The sequence below is a fragment of the Pipistrellus hanaki genome, assembly GCF_964339955.1.
Source record: "Pipistrellus hanaki genome assembly, chromosome: 4".
NCBI lineage: Eukaryota > Metazoa > Chordata > Mammalia > Chiroptera > Vespertilionidae > Pipistrellus > Pipistrellus hanaki.
In genome coordinates this window covers 56969510-56989086 of record NC_140506.1, presented here as the reverse complement: position 1 = coordinate 56989086, position 19577 = coordinate 56969510, and the positions used below count along the sequence as shown (strand labels likewise).

Sequence of the window (19577 nt, the reverse complement as noted above, 5' to 3'; positions counted from 1 at the left end):
TTACTCATCATATTCTCATGATTTCATTTGTACACTTAACTAGATCGAAAGTCATGTGTTGATCCAAAGCTATGTTTCACAAATGTTACCCAGTGATAGGACTTAAAAACTCTCAAAATAAATAAGGTTTTTAAATAACACAGGTGGCACATCTAGATCATGTTTTCTTTAAATTGGGTAAATCACTGTCAATTGCTTCACTCTATTCCAAAAATTGGAACAGTTACATATGTTATGTAACACATCACTCATTTATATGATACATAATTATTCAGTATAACTTAAAAATACTTTGGTCTTTGCTATGGTATAGACTTGTTGACAATCATTTCAGCATGTTCTAACATTACATAAGTCTGCCAGGATTGGAGCCATACATATGGTAGATGACACACAATTAAATCAATGACTAAGCAGAACCATCACCAATGATGCATAAGGTGTAAAAGCAGACAGAAACACACTAAAAAGAGAAAATTTACGCAGAAAGGTCTTTTGTTTACCAGTGACATTGGAGGTAAATTTAAATTTGTATCTAATTTCTAAAATGGCTGTTTCACTGATATATTCTGATGTTACAACCCTTTTTCAAATGAAAGGCTTGGCTACTTATCTGCGTGAAAAGATAGGATTTATAGAAGATACAGAGCTTAAAATTCAGAATGTCAGATTAGCATTGAACAGAGGGTGTTAGTGAAGAGTGACAAGCATCGTGTCTGTAGCAAGCTGTAGATGTCATTACAATTTAGACCAGGGAGAGAGAAAAAAAGATTTTTAAAGGCAGCAGAGAGACACACAATATTAAGATACTGACAAAAAATATGAGGTCTGAAAGAGTTATAAAAAATGTATCCATTCCACACTTTTTAAGGAAAGATTAAATGAAGCATATAAAATATTATTCTCCAACAATATTGAAGTTTAATGCAGCTTGTAAAATAATATGAACAGAGAAAAAACATTTTCAATAAGACACTTTAAATGTGGTCCAAGATCAAAGAACTCCACAATGTAGGTCAGGATTGCTGACAAAATCACCTTTGAGTAATAGAGATAAAAGATTCTGACATAAAGAAAAACACCTGCCTTATCAGATTCAGGAGGCATTAAGTTCATTTTAGGTCAAGAAACATTCAGAAAAAGCTCTCTGACTTTGTTCTATGCACTTTGAAAAATCCCTGGACACCATGGTGAGAAGATGCGGGACTTCTTGATGGATTATCTGTACACACAGTAATGTGCATATTTACCTTCCCTTTGGTGTGCACATTAACACCAAATCAGTTCACCTAACCCTCAGTGTTTCCCCCTCAAATTGATCATACAGAGGAATGGCTTGGGGAGCTTTTAAAAAGCATCGATCCCCAGACAGGGTTGGGGCCTGGAAAGATGAAACTTAATGCCATCCCTTTCCAGGTGAATCTCATCTAGTCAGTCCCACACTGCTCTGTGGACCTGTGAGGAGACCTGTGCGGAGAACTGCAGCCCCAGACAGACACCCTTACAACTTTCTAGAAGAACTAGAATGCCACTTGGAACCAAAAGTATAAGCCTCACCTTTTAAACAAGTTTTGGATTAAAAATAAAACAAAACAAAACAAAAAAACAACACAGGATTCAGACTCAAAAACATATCATGAAAAATCTCATCAAAGAAACAAGTCATGAATTTAAGTACTCTGAAAATTCAAGAACTGTACCAAGATAAGGCAGGAGAGTTTAGAGAAGTGAGGGAAGAGCACCATAGACAATGACACAGCTGGAAGCCAGTTGGGTGGGGCCTTTTCACAGAAGGCTCCACCATCCGCACACTCTTGTAACATATTCACAACCTCAGGGGGCTCACAAAGATATTTAACTATTGAACTACCACTATTTGGAATCATTTCCTAGACAGGCAATCTTTTCATAGTAATGCTTATAATAAAACCAAAGTTTATAAAACATGTTCAAGTGTTTGTGCTATAAATAAATTCCTCAGCCCTGTATGTAGTAGCTAATACACAATTATAAACATTAGTAGGTATACAAAGTCGTGCACCTTGAAAGGACCTGTGGGCTATGAGACTGTGGTAGGCACAGGGGCGGGTCTTGGCCCATCCTCTGCACCCCCTCCCCACTACTCCCACCATGGACCCTGATTCAGTCTGCCAGCAGCTCCACCCTCTCTGCTGCCGCTCCCACACATGAAGCAATTGGAGCCAGTGCCTTCAGAGGGTGTGAGCCGTGGCTGCTGCCCCAATTGCCCCTCAGGAACAGGGGGAGGTGGGAAAGCCCTGGCAGCTTCCACTCGCACCTGATGACAGCACCGGCACCAGGTGCTGGCAGCAGGTGAGAGCACCAGGTGGGACTGCAGCATGCTGGAGCAAAGAGTTTTCAGTAATCACTAGAGCCTTGCCCCAATGACAGCGACCAGCACTCTATCATCGTCTGGCACCCCCCCACCACCACTGCCGACACACGCCATGTTCTGTGCGCACTCTCTGGTGGTCAGCGCACGTCATAGCAACCGGTTGTTCGGCCATTCAGTCTATTTGCATATTAGGGTTTTATATATATAGATTTGTTTTCTTGGTTGGAAGGCTTCAGGCTATACAAGTCTAGTTTTCTCCTTGCAACATGCATGAAATTAAAATAGTTTTTAGCACATTCTGATCCAAATCACACCAAATTGAGATCATCTCCACTGGGTTCTAGCTCTTATTTCCTAAGCCAAACTTCTTGTCAGGCTCCTCAGTGCCTTTCATTAATCCCACTCATGTTACCTGATCCCTAAACACCAAAGGTTTCCATTCCACTTACGTCCAAACTTGCTAAATTATATATGATAGTGAGATTGTTTTTTGGCACCTTTGATTATTCAGTATGACCTAACTGTGAGAACTTCATAATGTTTGTTGAACTTCATTTGTTAATTTAATAAGCAAATGCAATATAAATAAATCAGAGAAAAATATTAGGGGGGAGGAAATAAAAAGAGAAAAGGGAAAGAGAAGAATGAAAATATATGGAATCTAAAGATTTAGAGATAAGTATCATATAGCAGAGCTGAAGGTTAGTAGTTTGTGGGGTCTAATTTGCCTATAGAAATGTTTTGGGAGGTCAGCATGGTATTAAAAAATTGTTTATTTTTCAGGCAACTCTCAATAATGGAAAAAAAATCCAGGAGATTTCACATTAAAATAGTCAAAAACGATAGTAACAAAAACTTCCCTAAAACTATTAACTTTTTTTTTAAAACTCCAAACACAGGAACTTCAAGTCATACTGGGATTCAGGTTTCCACCTGAATTAGAGCCGAGTTGTGGCTCCCAGGTAGGTCATGTGTCATGTTCCCCACATATCCGCTGGCTACCTAACTTAAGCCCTTGCCCTTAAACCTGACCAACCTCTCTCATGCCATCACTCTCCTGAGCCCTGTAAGTATTTGAGTTTTTCATCTGATCTCTCCTAACTCCCTTTCCTTATATGCAAAGAATTGACATCCAGAGGCTAAATGATACAACTGTAATCCTTGAACACCTTCAGTACTTCTAAGTCCAGCTCAGTGCTCACTTTACTATATCAGTTGCCAGCAGGACCATTGTGGGAATAAGGGTCAAATAATCAAATCAGACATGGTCAGAGAGACAAAGAGACAATTGCCATATTTCACTTCTGCAACCATTAAGCATCATACCATCGGAGTAACCCTGGATGACTAAAGAGAAGTGAGTCCTGTTCGCCAGGGTTCTGCAGAGAGGACTCTTCCAGTCCTTATTCTCACCACCTTTCTGTGGAATTATTCCAGGGAGGCTCGGACAGGGTCAGACTTCCCGTTAAAATGCCTTCCTGCCCAGACTGTCTCCCTATCTTAGTTTTTACCATCAACTTTTTAGAATTTAAGACCTGAGAAAATAATAACACTTTTTAGAAAATTTATGTATATGTAAGCTTTTTTTAATCAAACGTCTTTTTAATCAATCTCACTAGAAATTAAAATGTATTTTCTTTTCTCTAGTTCATTTTTTATTTAAAAGAATCTATTGATTTAAGCCTGAGAACTTATAGCTGAGCAAAAGAAAAATTTAACCAACATAGGATTACAAAAACATTGGATCAAATTTAAATCAATTAGTCTCTAAGGAGTTCTGAATGAGAATAAACAAATTATTTAACTTCTAAGTGAAAGCTTTATAGGTCTGACATGAAAATTCTTATTGCCATAGTTAACAGTTTTGCAAATTAGTGTCTATATAAAAAGAAAAATCATAAAAGCCAGAAACATTTTCAGGAGGAAAAGATAATAGCTGCCAGTACTCCAACATATTTCCTATGCAGTTTTAGTCTTAAAACTAAGCTATTGTCAGTAATTGATTTAAACCTTGAGACCCAAGAACTGGTATTAATCTTGACATCTAAAATGGATATTAAAGTATTTTTCCTGAAAAATTCTAGATATTAGAAGAATTCTTTGCTTTAATTAGATGTTGATATTTCATTCAGTGGACTAGGATTTTACTGATAGAATGCTTACCTAAGGCCGAGGCCCTATGGGGCACATGAAAATGAAGCTCCTGCAATCTAGCAGGGGGAGTAGAACATGCATACAGTGACAGGAAGTAAGCAGTAACTGCGATAAACTCAGTGGCAGAGTGTACTGTCGCAGCTCACTCATTCATATAACATATACTGGGTGTTTCCTCTGCTAGGAACAGCCTAGAAGCAGAGAGAGACATAGCCTCTACTTTTAGGGAGTGTAATGTCCAAAAGTAAAGAAAGACAACAATCCAACAATGACATACACACATGAAGGAGTCATGCCCAGATCTGAGGGAGCACAGAAGGGGATTGAACCTGCTCAAGCAGAAGATGAGCTCTGATCTGAAATAGCACTAAGAATCCTCTGGGCAAAGAGGATGAAACACATACAAGATGCTGTGGGGGTAGGGTGCATGGAAAGAGCCGCATGTGGCTTGTGAGCCGCGGTTTGCCAACCATTGATTTAGGGCATCATCTAGATACACTCTGCTATATATAGTGACATTGGCAAGAGTGTATGATGGAGGCTAATACAAGATTCAAATAAATTGTGAGAAGAAAGTGATAAAATAAGCCTATCTTATAAACTCTGACTCAAGATGGTAGGGGAGATAGAAAATGAGATTTGGAAATGAGAATCTGAGTGAGAGCTATTTTCTGTTTTAAGTTTTAATAGGAAAAAATAAAGAGTGTTTAAAAGCAAACAAAAAGGATTTCCTTTGAGGGGCAAAGGAAGGTAACAGGATCTCCAGGAGGGAGATTAAACCAAGTTCCAAGGACAAACAGAGGCACTGGCTTAAGAAGAAAGGAAGGTAAATGTCTCTACTGTAAAATGAGGAAAGAAAGAAAGGGTGGGAGTTGATGCTTGGTATCTAGAATAACAAGCATTGTCGAATGGCTCTTTATAAAGTATACATGGTTGAAACAGTAGAAACGATTTGAACTTGTGAGTGCAGAAAGAGAGAAAGAGGAGTAAAAAGACCATCTCAAGGGCCACTTGAGCTATTATTTAGTAATTTATGAAGGACTCTGAGGTACTTTATTGGCACTTGAAGAAGCATACTGTCAGTTTGGTTTATGTCCAACTGATCTATGGCCAGACATGGAATGTTGGACTTTGACTTCAAAGAATGAAAACTGAATAAGACAGACAAGTAAATTCATTTTTCAATTGGTAAGTTTAAGACTAAAATAAGAACACTAGGTTTCAAATCCATTTTACTAATCAAATTTAATCTCCTAAATATGTTACTAAGCTCTATTCTTTAACACACACTTTCAAAATAATTTCAGGAAATTTCAGCCAAAACTGATTTCTTAACCTTACTTTATATCTACATAATAAGAAAAAAAATTCATATGATGTAAATGCAAATATTACATTATATGTGTGTATGTGTATAAAACTGAAATTCTCTTTCTTGTGAATATAGGCTAAATCTATTTTAAACATGTCACTACATTGAAAATTGTAAAAAATAAAAAAGGAGAAAGTCACAATTTCAAATTGTGAATAATACGTTATTTTTTTCCCCTACCATATTCACAACAGTTCTTTTTTCTAGTAGTATTCGAAATAAATTAGCTGTAATCTTGTTGTCATGAACACCTTGCTCAAGCCCACGATTATCATCTTGCATGAGTCTCCGATCCATGATAACTTCAATCTGACCTACGAAAAAAAAAAACAAAAAACAAAAAAATTCACCAGGGTTATTTAATACAAACATACAATGAGGAACAATGAAGTTCAGGCACAGTCTTTAGTCAAGGAGATAAATTTATACAACTTTTTCTCAATGATGGCTTAAGGTAGCCAGTATAAAAACATGATTATATTTCTACTTTTATTCATTGAAGTCTAGTAAAATCTGATAAGAAATTTAAAAGCAGATAAAGATGAAAACTTTAAGTATTAATCTAAAATTCAAAAATTAAAGAGTAAATTAAGCCTTCAAAATTTTTGGTGACACCATCTGGAATTTAAAAATGTTTATGGGGCTCATTTTGAAATGCACAGCACACAGGGAGTAACAAAACAAATACAGATGGGGAGGATCTAACTAGGACTTGAAATATTTAGGTTACTTGATATGTGTTGATCCCTGAAGAAGCCCTGGGATTTGGTAACTCCTACCATGAACTCTCTTCCCTCTGAGATTATGTTAGCCGCTTCACCACTGTCCTAACTCCTCTAGCTCCAAGAGGGGTCACAGTGGTTCCTTCATTTGCTGTGAAATAATTTCACATCTCTTCTAATTTAAATTGTAAGCTAATGATTAGGTTATGAGTATAAAAATTAAAGACAAAGAAAGAAATCCACTCATATTATATATCTGAGATTATATTAAAAAAAGAAAAATCCTAAAGTTTATTCATCCATTCATTCACATGTTACTTATTAAATGATTATTTAGCATAAAAGAGCTGAATATACATAAAATATTTTAATAACTATTACTCTTACAATTATAGTTTGATGACTTCACACACAAATTAGTACACCAATCTCTTGGCAATTACTAACTCTTCTCTATACCAGGAAATGTTAGTCCATATAATAAGTGACACTAATCAAAATAGTTTTCATGTCTGTTACTATTCAAGCAGTAGGGTATCTATGGCAGGTGCAGAGGAGGGAAGTGAGAGAAGACTCATGGCTCATGATTGCTTGAGTCCTAATGACTGGATCCTGTTTAGAGCCCACCTTTGAGAATTTGAGGCAGGTTTAAAAATGGGTGGGTCAAGAGTCACATTTGGTACAAAGATGTCTTATGTTCTGATACTGGAAAAAATTAAGTCAACATTTATAGATTGGGCAGCTACATGTATAAAAGGCTAATGTGCCAAGTTTTTCCTCAGGAGTTTGACTGGGAGACCAGGAGTTCGATTGCTCACTATGATGTGTGCTGATCAACAGGGGATGGCACGAAACATGACAGCCAACCAACAGTGGCAGCCGGGCAATGAGGGAGCAAGGGAAGGAGGAGGTGGGGAGGTAGGTGGTGAAGAAAAGAGGAGGGAAACCTGATCGGCCCTGATCAATGGCCAGGCCTAGGCACCCTACCCATGTACCAGGCCTCTAGTCTTCACATAAAATTCCAGATTTCTGGGCTCTTTAAAAACTGAAGCATTTGGCAACACTGGGTCCCTTTCCCCATGGAGACAATGTACACAGTGGCCGCCTGACTGCACACGGGGTTGCTCCAGGTTGCTCATGTCTCACCATCCAGACCAAATCCCTGACGTGAGGCATTTATTATTTTTATAATTTCATGTCGTCTTTATGGGATGATCACATGATTTTGTCAAGTACAGGCAACAAGAAAAATGAGAAGTAGTATTTTTTGTGTGTATGTGGAAGTACAGAATGTATGTATAATATATGCCTAATATAAAAAGTGTCCAAGAATACCCCGGGGCATCTGAACGCATTTATTTGCCTAGCTCTTTAAGACACTTAGCAACTCTTTGCATGTAATGAAGGAAGAGCAACTGATGATCTATAAATGATAATTAAAAAGTGTATCATAAAAGACAAAAGCGTCTCAATAGAAACTTTTCAAAAATTAGTCAGTATCTACTACTGTTTTCTTTCTCCATCTCATTTTCTCCTTTGGAATCATTAAAGTCATGTCTATTACCTCTATGTCCCCCTATCTGTATCATCTCTACTCCCTTACTTTTTTTTTGGGTGGTTGTGCAGAAGAATGTGATTCAGAGGAGGACCTAAATTTGACTATAACCTCCCAGCTTTGGAACTAAGTTATCTACAGTTGGAGTTTCTGCATCCATTTAATCACAACACCCATTCTGCAAACAATGGGCTATCAAGTGAGGTAAATTATCTTGAAAAACAGTTTCACAGAAGTTTAGGTCCTTGTTCTTCACCTAAGATTGAGGAAATCCATCATTTTATGTTATTCTCACAAAATGCAAAATGAACTAATAGTCTAATTCTCCAAAGAAACCTGGTAAGTGGAGATGATAATACATGTGATTGGCAAAAAAGTCATACATACACTTGGAACTGAAACTTACAAGAGCAACAAGAATCTAAACAATACATACCATTTTCCAAACTCGATACACCTAAAGACTGAGCAGAGAGCAGGGTCAAGCGGTGCTGGGTGTCCTGGATATAAGCCATTGTGGTCATTGGATACACATTTGCTTGAAGAGGCAACTTGTTCATTGTCATTCTAGGTTGAATCTATAAGACCATACAATTATCTTTTTTGTTTTTTTTTAATTGAGTGATATTTACATAGGAGCTTTTAAAAATTAGCATTGATTTTGGAAGATGACTTTTCTTCCAAAGAGAAAAAGGAACAGCTTCCTTTCTTGTTCAAGGTTAGAGCTAATTTAAAACTTGAAACATTCTTCAAAACAATATAAAAAAAAATCACAAGGATTTCAGAAAACAATTTTTAAGAGACTTAGAACTTGTCCCGATTTTTAAAATAGGCATTCCTATTTAAATTCAGGATAAATATCCTTAACAAAAGTCTTCTAGCTCTTCAATATTTGCATACAAATTATAAGGGTATTAAGTATTCATTTTTTATCTAAATCTAACATACTGCTTTTGTAATGAATGCTAAGCATAATAGCTCTTTATCCCCTTTCAAGAAATATATTGTAATTCTTCTAAAATCAGTTTTAATAAGTATCCCAGACCACCTCATCAAATCCTCTAACATATTACATTATAATAGTCAAATGCATATTTATGGTTATAAACTCTTCAATGCATACTCTTCTTGTTTAGTTTCAATGTAGATAGTTCCAAATTCTAATTTTCCTTGGTCTAGTATCTGAATGAGTGAAATACAACCCCAACTTTAGTTTCTGAGAGAGAGACTGACAGTGCCCTAAGCCCGTCTGGGGCAAGGAGACTCAAACATCAGGTGGAGACATCAAACAGAGACTCTTATCGGGAAACTTATTCACACCACATAAAATGTTATCTCTTTTTTTAAACTCATAAAAATTTGACATGAAACTAAAGCAGAGAAGTTAATATAATAGTGAACATATATTGAGAATCCAGGCACAGTGCTGGGAATTTCACAAATAAAACCTTTAATCTCCACAACTCTGCAATGTATCTTTCAGTTTACTGGTTGTATTGAACAGTGCCTTCACAAATTCATGTTCACCCAGAAAGTATGAATGTGATTTTATTTTGAAATACGTTCCCTGTTGATATAATCAAGTTGCACTGGATTAGGGTAGGTCTAATCCATTGATTGGTATTTTTATAAATAGAGGAAAATCAGGACACAGAAGGACACGTATAGAAACACAAGGAGACAGCATGTGACAGTGAAGACACAGATTGAAGTGATGTGTTTACAAGGCAAAGTGTACCAAAGGTGGCCTGAACTTACCAGAAGCTAGAAGAAGCAAGGAAGGCTATTTCCCTAGAGCATCTGGAGGGAGGTGGCCCTGCTGACACCTTGATTTATCACTAGTGTCCCAAACTGTGAGGGAATAATTTCTATTGTTTTAAGCCATCCAGCTTGGGATAATATTTATCACAGTCTCAAGAAATTCGTACACTAATAAAGAAACAACTATAAAAAGGTAAAATAAAAAGCTACCTCAAAAGAATTCTCCATTTCTCCTTCCCAATCTTGATCTTCCATTCCAAATAACTCATATACTTTTTAAAAAATATATACTTTCATTGATTTCAGAGAGTAAAGGAGAGGGAGAGTGATATAGAAACATCAATGACAAGAGAGAATCACTGATCTACTGCCTCCTGCACCCCTCCACTGGGGAAACAACTATAAAAAGGTAAAATAAAAAGCTACCTCAAAAGAATTCTCCATTTCTCCTTCCCAATCTTGATCTTCCATTCCAAATAACTCATATACTTTTTAAAAAATATATACTTTCATTGATTTCAGAGAGTAAAGGAGAGGGAGAGTGATATAGAAACATCAATGACAAGAGAGAATCACTGATCTACTGCCTCCTGCACCCCTCCACTGGGGACTGAGCCCACAACCAGGCAACATGTGTTCCAACTGGGAATCAAATCATGACCTCCTGGTTCATAGATAGATGCTCAATCACTGAGCCACACTGGCTAGGCTAACATATACTTTTAATAAAAAGGACATTTAAAACTCACAACTGTGTCGCTGTTACCTTCACTCCCCAGCGGTAGATCTAAATTTCTAGTCTTGCCCAAGTATCAGTCTTTCCAAAGGTTAAAAAAGAGCTTATTTTAAAAGCAGAAATATTGAGGTTATAGACTTAAAAATGGTATGTTCCTATTTATTCAAATGCTCAATCTTTAAAAAGAAAAATTTTATCCATTTTTACTAAGTTTTTTTCATTTATGTATATACCCACACATACAAATAATTGCTTCTGAAGATTTTAAGAAAAGCCTTTCTTTTGTATACAAAGAAAATGAATCACCATAAAGTAGGGGCTTCATTTGAAAACCAAACAGCTGTAGTAAAATTAACATGCTATTTCAAAATGTATGTTGCAATTTTTATGCTTTGGAAAAGGTTTAAATTTAACTTTTGCAGGAAATCGTAAAAGAGAAAATTATCACAATTCTGTCCACTCATTTGAATTGAAAATCAGACAAAATAAAAGCATTTGTTGTGGAATTATTTCTATTCATAGTCAGAAATTTCTAAAATGTTAATATCTCAAAAACATGCTAATGTTTTTAATAGTATTATTTCATAGATATATGTCATACCCATTAACTCTGAGTACAGGGATTCAGGTAATAATCAAAAGTTTTATTAAATTAGAGAACTGACAATCTGAAAAATGTTATGAATCAATTTTCACATTACTGTTTCAAAAAATTTTTGATTAAATACATATCTACTCACATTTCTAAGTAGATATGTTTGTATTCATATGTCTGTGTGCACATACGTATGTGTATTAAGGTACACACCCTCCTCTCCACTAAAGAGAAAGGGACAAGTCTTCCTGAAAAGAAAACTTTCTTTTTTTATTAGGTTATACATTTAAAAAATGTATATAGAATAACCTAAATATGCATAGGCCAATTTATTATGAGAAAAAAAAATGTAATCCATCAATCCCTACTGATGTTTCCTTTATATTAGATAAATTCATATATACTTTGGCACCATGTTATTGAACATGCGTAATTGTTACCAAATCTTCCTTTGAAAAAAATAAATTCTTACAAATAGATTATTTACAAAATACTCTATCAGTTAGTTAGTTGTTGAAATTTTGGAAATCTAGTTTATAAAGAACCTACAAGTATCTGTTAAAAATGTTTTATTTCAAAAATAATTTGTGACCTTAAGCCTATTTTTGAAAGGATACAAAATTAACTGGTCATTACCATATATATAAGTTACGCACGCACATAACCATTACATAGACATTTTAAAGCAAAATTACCTGGTATCCATTTAGGTCTGTATAAAATCTATTTTGGCTGTTTATGTTAGAAGAAATTCTCATTGCAATCTCACGGTTATATTCTTTTCGGATGTCCACAATATTGGAAACTTCCACAGACTGTCCTTCTATCCCTAAATTTAAAAGAATATACACAATAGAAAGAAATTTATTGCCCACTATTTTTAAATATACTCTCCAGAACTGCTTCCAAAGTTGCATATATTTTCCTGTTTTTTATATCCTATCTTTACCAGCTCTTATATGCTAAACAGCGTCACAATTCACCTTTTCTTTTTTTTAAATAATCGCCTGGTAGATAACATTCATTCAGGGGCACACACAATTTAACAGAATTATGATGAGGTTAGTAGAGATAAATGCAGATGAAATATAACATACAAACTGTTCTCCAATGAGTTCTAGAGGGAAAAGAGGACATTAAATAAGAAAAGGTCAGCTCCATTCCAGGGCAGTCCACCTCTTGTCTGTACCACTGTTCCCCAACAGAGTCATTCGAGCCTACTTCTTTACCATTCTCTCCTCACATACTGAAAATTATGAGCTCTGAAATTTATACTCTGTTGGTTCAAGAGACAGTGTATTAGTGCCCATGATCATATCAAGGAAAAGAGACATGATTTATAGCTAAAAATGATATTTCCATATTACTACTTTAGGGTATAATCTGGAGAACTCCCCAGAAGTTAAAGCAATTTTAATTGAGTTTGGTATCTTAGGACCCCTGTTTTTGAGTGATTCATTGTGCACTTCGTTATTACAAAGCAGAGGACAGCTTGAAGAAGTCCCAGATGTGTCAGACTTTCTTTTTATTAAGCCTAAAGTGTTATTATTTTTTATCACGCTGCCCTAACTGCTTGTTAGGTCCTTAGTGAAGCCTTGGGTCTATTTCAGAGATGCAGGGAGGAGTTAGGAAGAAACACAACACTCTTAATACAGAACTAAGTGTGTGTAAGATATTACAGGATCTTCAAAGAAGGAAAGCGAACAAAAGAAGACTGACCCTATCTTATTTCATACAGCTGAAGTTTTTTGAGATTCCAAGTCACTTACTGCCTGCAGTTGTTATCTGCTTCTCCCTACTCCTCACACAATCTGCCACTCTGCTGACAGCCAGCACTCGACAAAGAAGGCTGTGTAAGAAAAGATGGGGAGGAGGAGAAGGGATAAGAAAGACTTTTTCTAGGAGCCAAGAAGAATCTCCAGAGCTTATAGAAGGTGACAGGGAATAGTGAACAAAAAAAAATTTTGAATCTGTGAGATTTGTGGGAAAGAATAAAATGCAGCTGGTCCAGGAATTATAGATTTATGTGAAAATAAACTGGAAATTTTAAAGCATAAATAATGTGGTGAAAATCCTAAATGGGCTAAGGATTTTCAGAATGCCCACTAAAGTTCTTTTTTGGTAGATGCTGCTCTTCCAAGTCAATAATCTCAGTGAGCGCTAACTTCAGTTCCTTACCATGATCATAAAGCTATTAGGAGTATGGTCTAAATGAGTGGGGGTAAAGAGTGCCTTTTTCTCCTGCTTTATGGACACAGTCTGACCCACTAACCTCTGCCAGTTAAATATACATATGTATTTCCTTCTGAGATTACTAGAAGAACCTGCCAAGACAGTTGTCCCAAATACATCTCCACTACTATTAGGAAGTTAAATAAAACCACATACAGTGATGATAGAATAACAGTATCTTCTTTGAACTTGGAAATGTATTACTGTAAATGCAAATTTCATTTCAGTATGCTTAGATTAGCTATATATTGTTCAAAAACCAAATGAATTGTATATTGAATTTTAATAGGCAAGCTTCTATAAATGAACAAAAAATGATCTAAACATAAAATGCAACATCAGGGAGGATAGTACTCATGTAGCACTGGGGAAACAGAAGGTGGCAAGTAAACTCTATATACTAGGCATATTTGTAGGGCTTTTAGCACTATTTTATGTGTTCTCCTCTCTAGACTGGACATTCTCTCAGGGACCAACAGAATACAAAAAATGAGATAAAGTCTTAACAAAGGAGAGTGTCATTAATTTCAAGTCATGTACCTCTGGAAAAAATTACAGAAAACACGCTTCAGAAAAATATTAATAGTTTCACATCACCTCTAGCAATAATAAATTATTTCTGTTGAGAAAATCATCTTTCTCAAGCTCAGTATTATGCTCATCCTGTTGTGGCAACAAGTCCTTAAAGCTCCTTTAAAAGGAGCATCTCTATCCATTCAAAATACAGCAAGACATTAATTTAAATTCTATGCCCGAACAGACTTTTAAAATAAGATCAAACTTATTATATGTATATGAATAAACCAAATAAAACCTGTCATAGTAATGAAAGCAAAGAGGTACCCTGAGTTTTCAAAGGTAATTTATTATTATTATTTTTTTAAATATGTGTGAGGGAGAGGGTTGCCAACTTTTCTTATTGTGTCAAGAATTCCCTAAAAAAAATGTAACATGCTATTCCAAAAGCAGCTCAGAGGACTGAGGGGAGAACTCCCTGGGAAGCTGGGGTACAGACCTAGTGGTTCCAGTGACCTTCTGAGACTTTGCAGAATGTGGCAGCAAAAGGTATTTTAAGCAAAGTAGTTCTACCTGAGCATGAATGGCTTCAATCCTGGGAAAAGAAATGGTAACTATTGATACTTTATAAAGTAGTCCATGGGGGTGACAGGAAGGTGCCATTTCCAGGTCAAAAAAAATAAAAAAAGTTCCCTCTTACTGTTAATGCCTCCCATTATGCCTTAGACAAGAGAGAATGAAGATTGTTTATCCTTACTAACACAAACAATGCCAAGTAAGAACAGAATCAGTCCACGGGTGAACAGCTATAACAGAGATGCCAAAAGTCTTTTCTCAACTTTTTCCCTCCCCACTAGAGCCTGCTGGCTTCTCACAAACACAGACTGTCCTACACACCATCTTTGCATTCAGTTTTTAAGAAGGTTTAGGGAATGTGGTAGGTGCTCACTCACTTGTCATGCAGAAATTAGCTAACTTGGAAATGAAAAGAATGAGGTAGCTCTGTTCTAACTAAGAAAGATCTGATGAAAAAGACTAATGCAGTATACTTATAGAGTATGATAAACTTTATGCTGAAAACAGACAGAAACACAATATAGTAAAACCTCCATATAACATACTATTTTAGGCAAGGGCATGTCTATTAAGGCTGAAGTCCATTATATAATAAAGTGGGTTTTCCGAATACCTATGTTTAAAAATTGACAAAATAGTTAGTTTACATGTTTTTACTTATGTAGTCATGTTTGTGTAATAAAAATTAAGTATGTTTGGAAAGTTTAACTTCACAGAAAAGTTTCTTATCCTGTATTACTGTAATTTTAAGTTTATACTGAATAGGTCTAGTAAATGCATGCATTCACCAGTTACCATGAGTAAACAAATGCACACTGTTGGGGCTAGCCTTAAAAGCATGTGGAAACATCGATGGGCACACATTAAAAATGCTGCAGAAAGTCATGCCACATAACAACATTAACCAATTACCTCTCAAGATGCAGTGTGATCATGTGTTAATAAAGTAGGTTTTTATTTACATAAATATTTATGTAATATTTATTTACGTCAGCGAAATTACCACAGCGTTTTTTCCAACATATGGCCTACTCACTAAAATTTGCTAAAAATAACAGTGAATAATAACAACAGCAAAATAACCTGTTAATTTAATTAAAAGCAAACCTTGATTAAAAGCATTTTAAAATAAACATGGTGTTAATTTTCACATATGATATATAGACTCGAAATTTTGTCCATTAAATCAAGGTCTGCAAAATTGAGAGTTTACTATACTATATTTTTTACAAGTATGTGTATGTGTGAGAAAGAGAGAGAAAACACAGGATAGGACAGGGATTATCTCTCCTGAGCAGTGGACAGAAGCCAGGCACAGATTCCAGAGAAATTTTACCTTAGATCTATAATGTGTGAAATTTTTGTCAAGAGTATCCTATATAATAAAGAGGTAATACAAATTGACCCTCACACAAGATGGCCACCACAAGATGCTAACAGGGTAGGGCAGTTGTGGGGGACCAGGCCTACAGGGGAAGGCAGTTGGGGGTGACCAGGATGGCAGGGAGGGCAGTTGGGGGCCACTGCGCCAGCAGGGGAGTAATTAGGCATTGATCAGGCTGGCAGGGGAGTGGTTAGGGAGTGATCAGGCTGTCTGGCAGGAGAGCAGTCCTGGATTATGAGAGGGATCCCAGATTGGAGAGGGTGTAGGCCAGGCTGAGGTATACCCCCCCCCCGCCCCCCAGTGCATGAATTTCGTGTACCAGGCCTCCAGTACATATATATTATTTTTATTTATATTCAGAAAAATAATTCTGAAGCATTTTTAAAAGAATATTTTCTAAGAAGTGGGGGGGGGGGGGGGAGAGAGAGAAATGAAACTAAGTAGACAAGGGGCTGGGTCAGGGTCAGGCTAGGCCCTATCATAGGGAACATCCTTTAGGAGGCAACAGCCTCAGGACCTTTGAGTTACTCTCAAAATGATCTTGGTCCCTTTAGAGACATCTCCTACTGGGTGGCTCAGGAAGGGGCAGACAGAAAAGAAAGATCATCACCTTCCTGACTTGGTTGCTTAGCAGCAGTGTTAAGGAAACCAAGAAGGGTATTCTGCTAGCAAAAAGAAAAACTGGAGAACAACTCAGATATATACCCTATACTTGAAAGAAGAGGTGGTGCAAACATCCGTGAGGGTGAAAATGACTTGGAAAAGGAATGCAGATGGAAAGTCCGAGGTGAGGGCTCTGCGCTGCAACTGATGGCCTTTGGAGAATCCTAGGTGTCATTTCCTCTGCCCAATCTACTCTGTTAACTGTCATGTCATTGTAAAATATACCTGAGGAGCCTAATTCAACGCACAGCTGTAGAATCTCAGTTGATCCAACCCTCTCTACCTCTCCAGATCATCTTACTCTAGCAATTTGAAATACAAAGTACACTTGCCAAGGAATATACTTGATAAATCAGACTCTTCACTACACTCAAAGGGTTATAACAGTGAAAGGCAGCAGTTTGGGGAAAGCACAGAGCAAAAGAGAGCCTCACTCACACACAAACAAGAATCAAATACGATTTTAGTGGCACTAAAAGTGTAACTGGGACAAGTCATTAGATCAAGATGGAATTATAACAGCAAGTGGCCAACAACCATCTAATAAAATGAAAAGTAATGATGAGAAACAACTGTAAAGAGGTGTTTAAATCTTCAAACAAAAGTTCAACAGGAATTTGACATTAAGATATAAAATAAGTTCTTAGAAAAAACTAAGGTTAAAAATAAGATCTTTAGTAAGTGTTCTTAAAATGTGGGCTCTTGGGTCTGGCAAGAGTGGCTCAGTTGGTTGAGCCTCATGCTGTGCACTGAAGAGTTGCGGGTTTAATTCCTGGTCAGCGCACATGCTTGGATTTGGGTTTTATCCCCAGATGGGGCATGTGCAGGAGGCAGCTGATCCACGTTTTCCTCTCTCTAATGTGTGTATCTCTCTCTCACTCTTTTTCTCTTTTCCTCTCTCTAAGCATGCCCTTGGGTGAGGATAAAAAAGAAATGTGGGCTCTTGGGAAAAATGGAACCTTGTTATCTATCTAATTGTTTTCATAATCCCTTTTCTTCAAACCTGTGTCTGAACAGAGGTGACTGAGCCATCATCACTTTATAGCAGAAAGAGGACAATAGGTAGCAAAAAAAATAGGTGCTCTAATTTTAAATATCCTCCCTTCAACTTTAAGAGAATACTGTTTTGTATTTAAATCATCAAAAATATAAAAATATTTTCCCCACCATGTATTTGCTTTTGTGACAGTTTTGTGAACTTATCTCACTTAACTGGGAGTTGACACTTATGTTATTAATGCTTAGTTCAGCACATATACTTGAATAACAATTCCCACAAAAATGATAAATTAAGTTGGTCAACATAAAAATGTTTCTAAAAATCAAATATTATCATGAATGTATTTTAAAATATTGTACTCATATCTGAAAGTACCAAGAATAAAAATGATAATAATTCCCACAATTAGATGACCTTTTTCTCCATGTTGACTTACTCAACTTATTATCCATTATAAGATCTAATTTATCCTCTGAGGTACCTACTGATTTCCAAGTCTGTAAATATTCACATTGATTATTTCTCCACAAGTGAAAATTTCAACATCTGCTTTCATGAATACAAATTTTAGCAAATTTCATTCCAAGTCTCAAGTTTAAGAAAATTATGATGGATCAGTTTGTTTTATTCATAAAGCCCTGGATAAATAATCATCACTACTTATTGATCTACTTGCAATAGCTAGACACTAGTCAACACATTTTAAGCTTTTCATTTCAATAATTCCAACTATCATATAAAAGTAAGTACATAATAGGAAAGGTATAGAATTTTCATCATATTTTGCAAATTTTAGTGAAAGGTTATAAGAATTAGGTATGACATACTTGAAGGCCTAATAATTAAGAAATACAGTACAAAACTGGAAAGCTACCTTTGTTTTTTCTAGTAAACACTGATTTTAACAACAGGGGTTTTGGAAGCTCTGATTTAGAGGAAATATTGGTTACATTTCTTTAAATTCAAGAGACAGGTCTAACTAAAGCCTTTTCTTGGGAGGTAACTAAAACTGCTCACAACCCCAAAGATTTCTATACCTTCCCCACAATCCAGGCTTGGGCTGGCCTAGGACAAGGGAGAGAAGAATACTGAAATAATCAGGATAGTATGTCCTCACACACTCACAGAGTAATTCTGAACTTGCCTACTTCCTATTCTCCCAAACAAGGTCCTTTCCAAGGTACTTGGTCAAAAAGTGTGGCTTCCATATATTCCCAGATGATCTGTTTGAAATGGGCCTGTCAGGGAGGCATGGGTTCTTCCTTTCTTGTTACCACACTTTTTAGGAGGGGAGGGGGACGAAAAGAAGAAAAAAAAAAAAAAAAAGGCAGCAATAGCATACCTTTCATCCACCTTAATTAACTCCAGTGAAGATTGAAAAAGACATTTTGAAAAATATTGAAGTATAAAGAAAAACTAGGTGTCAACTTAAAAATTACATAATGACAGAGTTCTTCAAATTCTTATAGGGACAAGGGAATTTCATCTAACCAACCCACTTCATGCTTCATGATAGTCTTCCTCTTTTTTGCCCATTCAAGTGACATTTCTCTAATACCTAGCATCTTAACAATTCAATTCCTTATCAAAAGTCTTCCTCAACTCTCCCAACCCTCAATAATGACTCTCTTGTAACACTTGTTGTCTAACTCATCTGATCACACATCCTCTTAAAGAGAAACAACACTTAGTGAGTACCAAACTTTATGTTAATTCAGTTATTCCTCCAACACTCCTATGACATAGACTTGGTTATTGTCACAATAATGAAATTAAGGCTAGTTAATAATCTGTACTAGACCATACAGCTGGTAAGCATAACCATGGGATGAGAATTGGAATTGAATTGCACATGGGCTGACTCCAGAGCCTGAAATATTAACCCGTACTTCCACGGGATTTCCCTTCCCTGGGCCCTTGTGAGTTAGTATACATTTGTGGTGGATGCTATTTCCTTG

The 19577-nt window shown here is 36.2% G+C and overlaps 1 protein-coding gene across 1 annotated transcript in view; it reads right to left on the bottom strand.

Annotated features, from left to right (window-relative positions):
• Positions 1 to 19577, bottom strand: part of MAN2A1 (mannosidase alpha class 2A member 1) — a 140500-nt gene that overhangs the window by 14895 nt on the left and 106028 nt on the right. Inside the window, exons 17-19 of the mRNA XM_084882803.1 lie at positions 11944 to 12077; positions 8593 to 8734; positions 6060 to 6193 (exon numbers count right to left, since the gene is read on the bottom strand). Of these exons, the coding sequence (XP_084738929.1) occupies positions 6060 to 6193; positions 8593 to 8734; positions 11944 to 12077 (410 nt within the window). The remainder of the gene's footprint in view (positions 1 to 6059; positions 6194 to 8592; positions 8735 to 11943; positions 12078 to 19577) is intronic.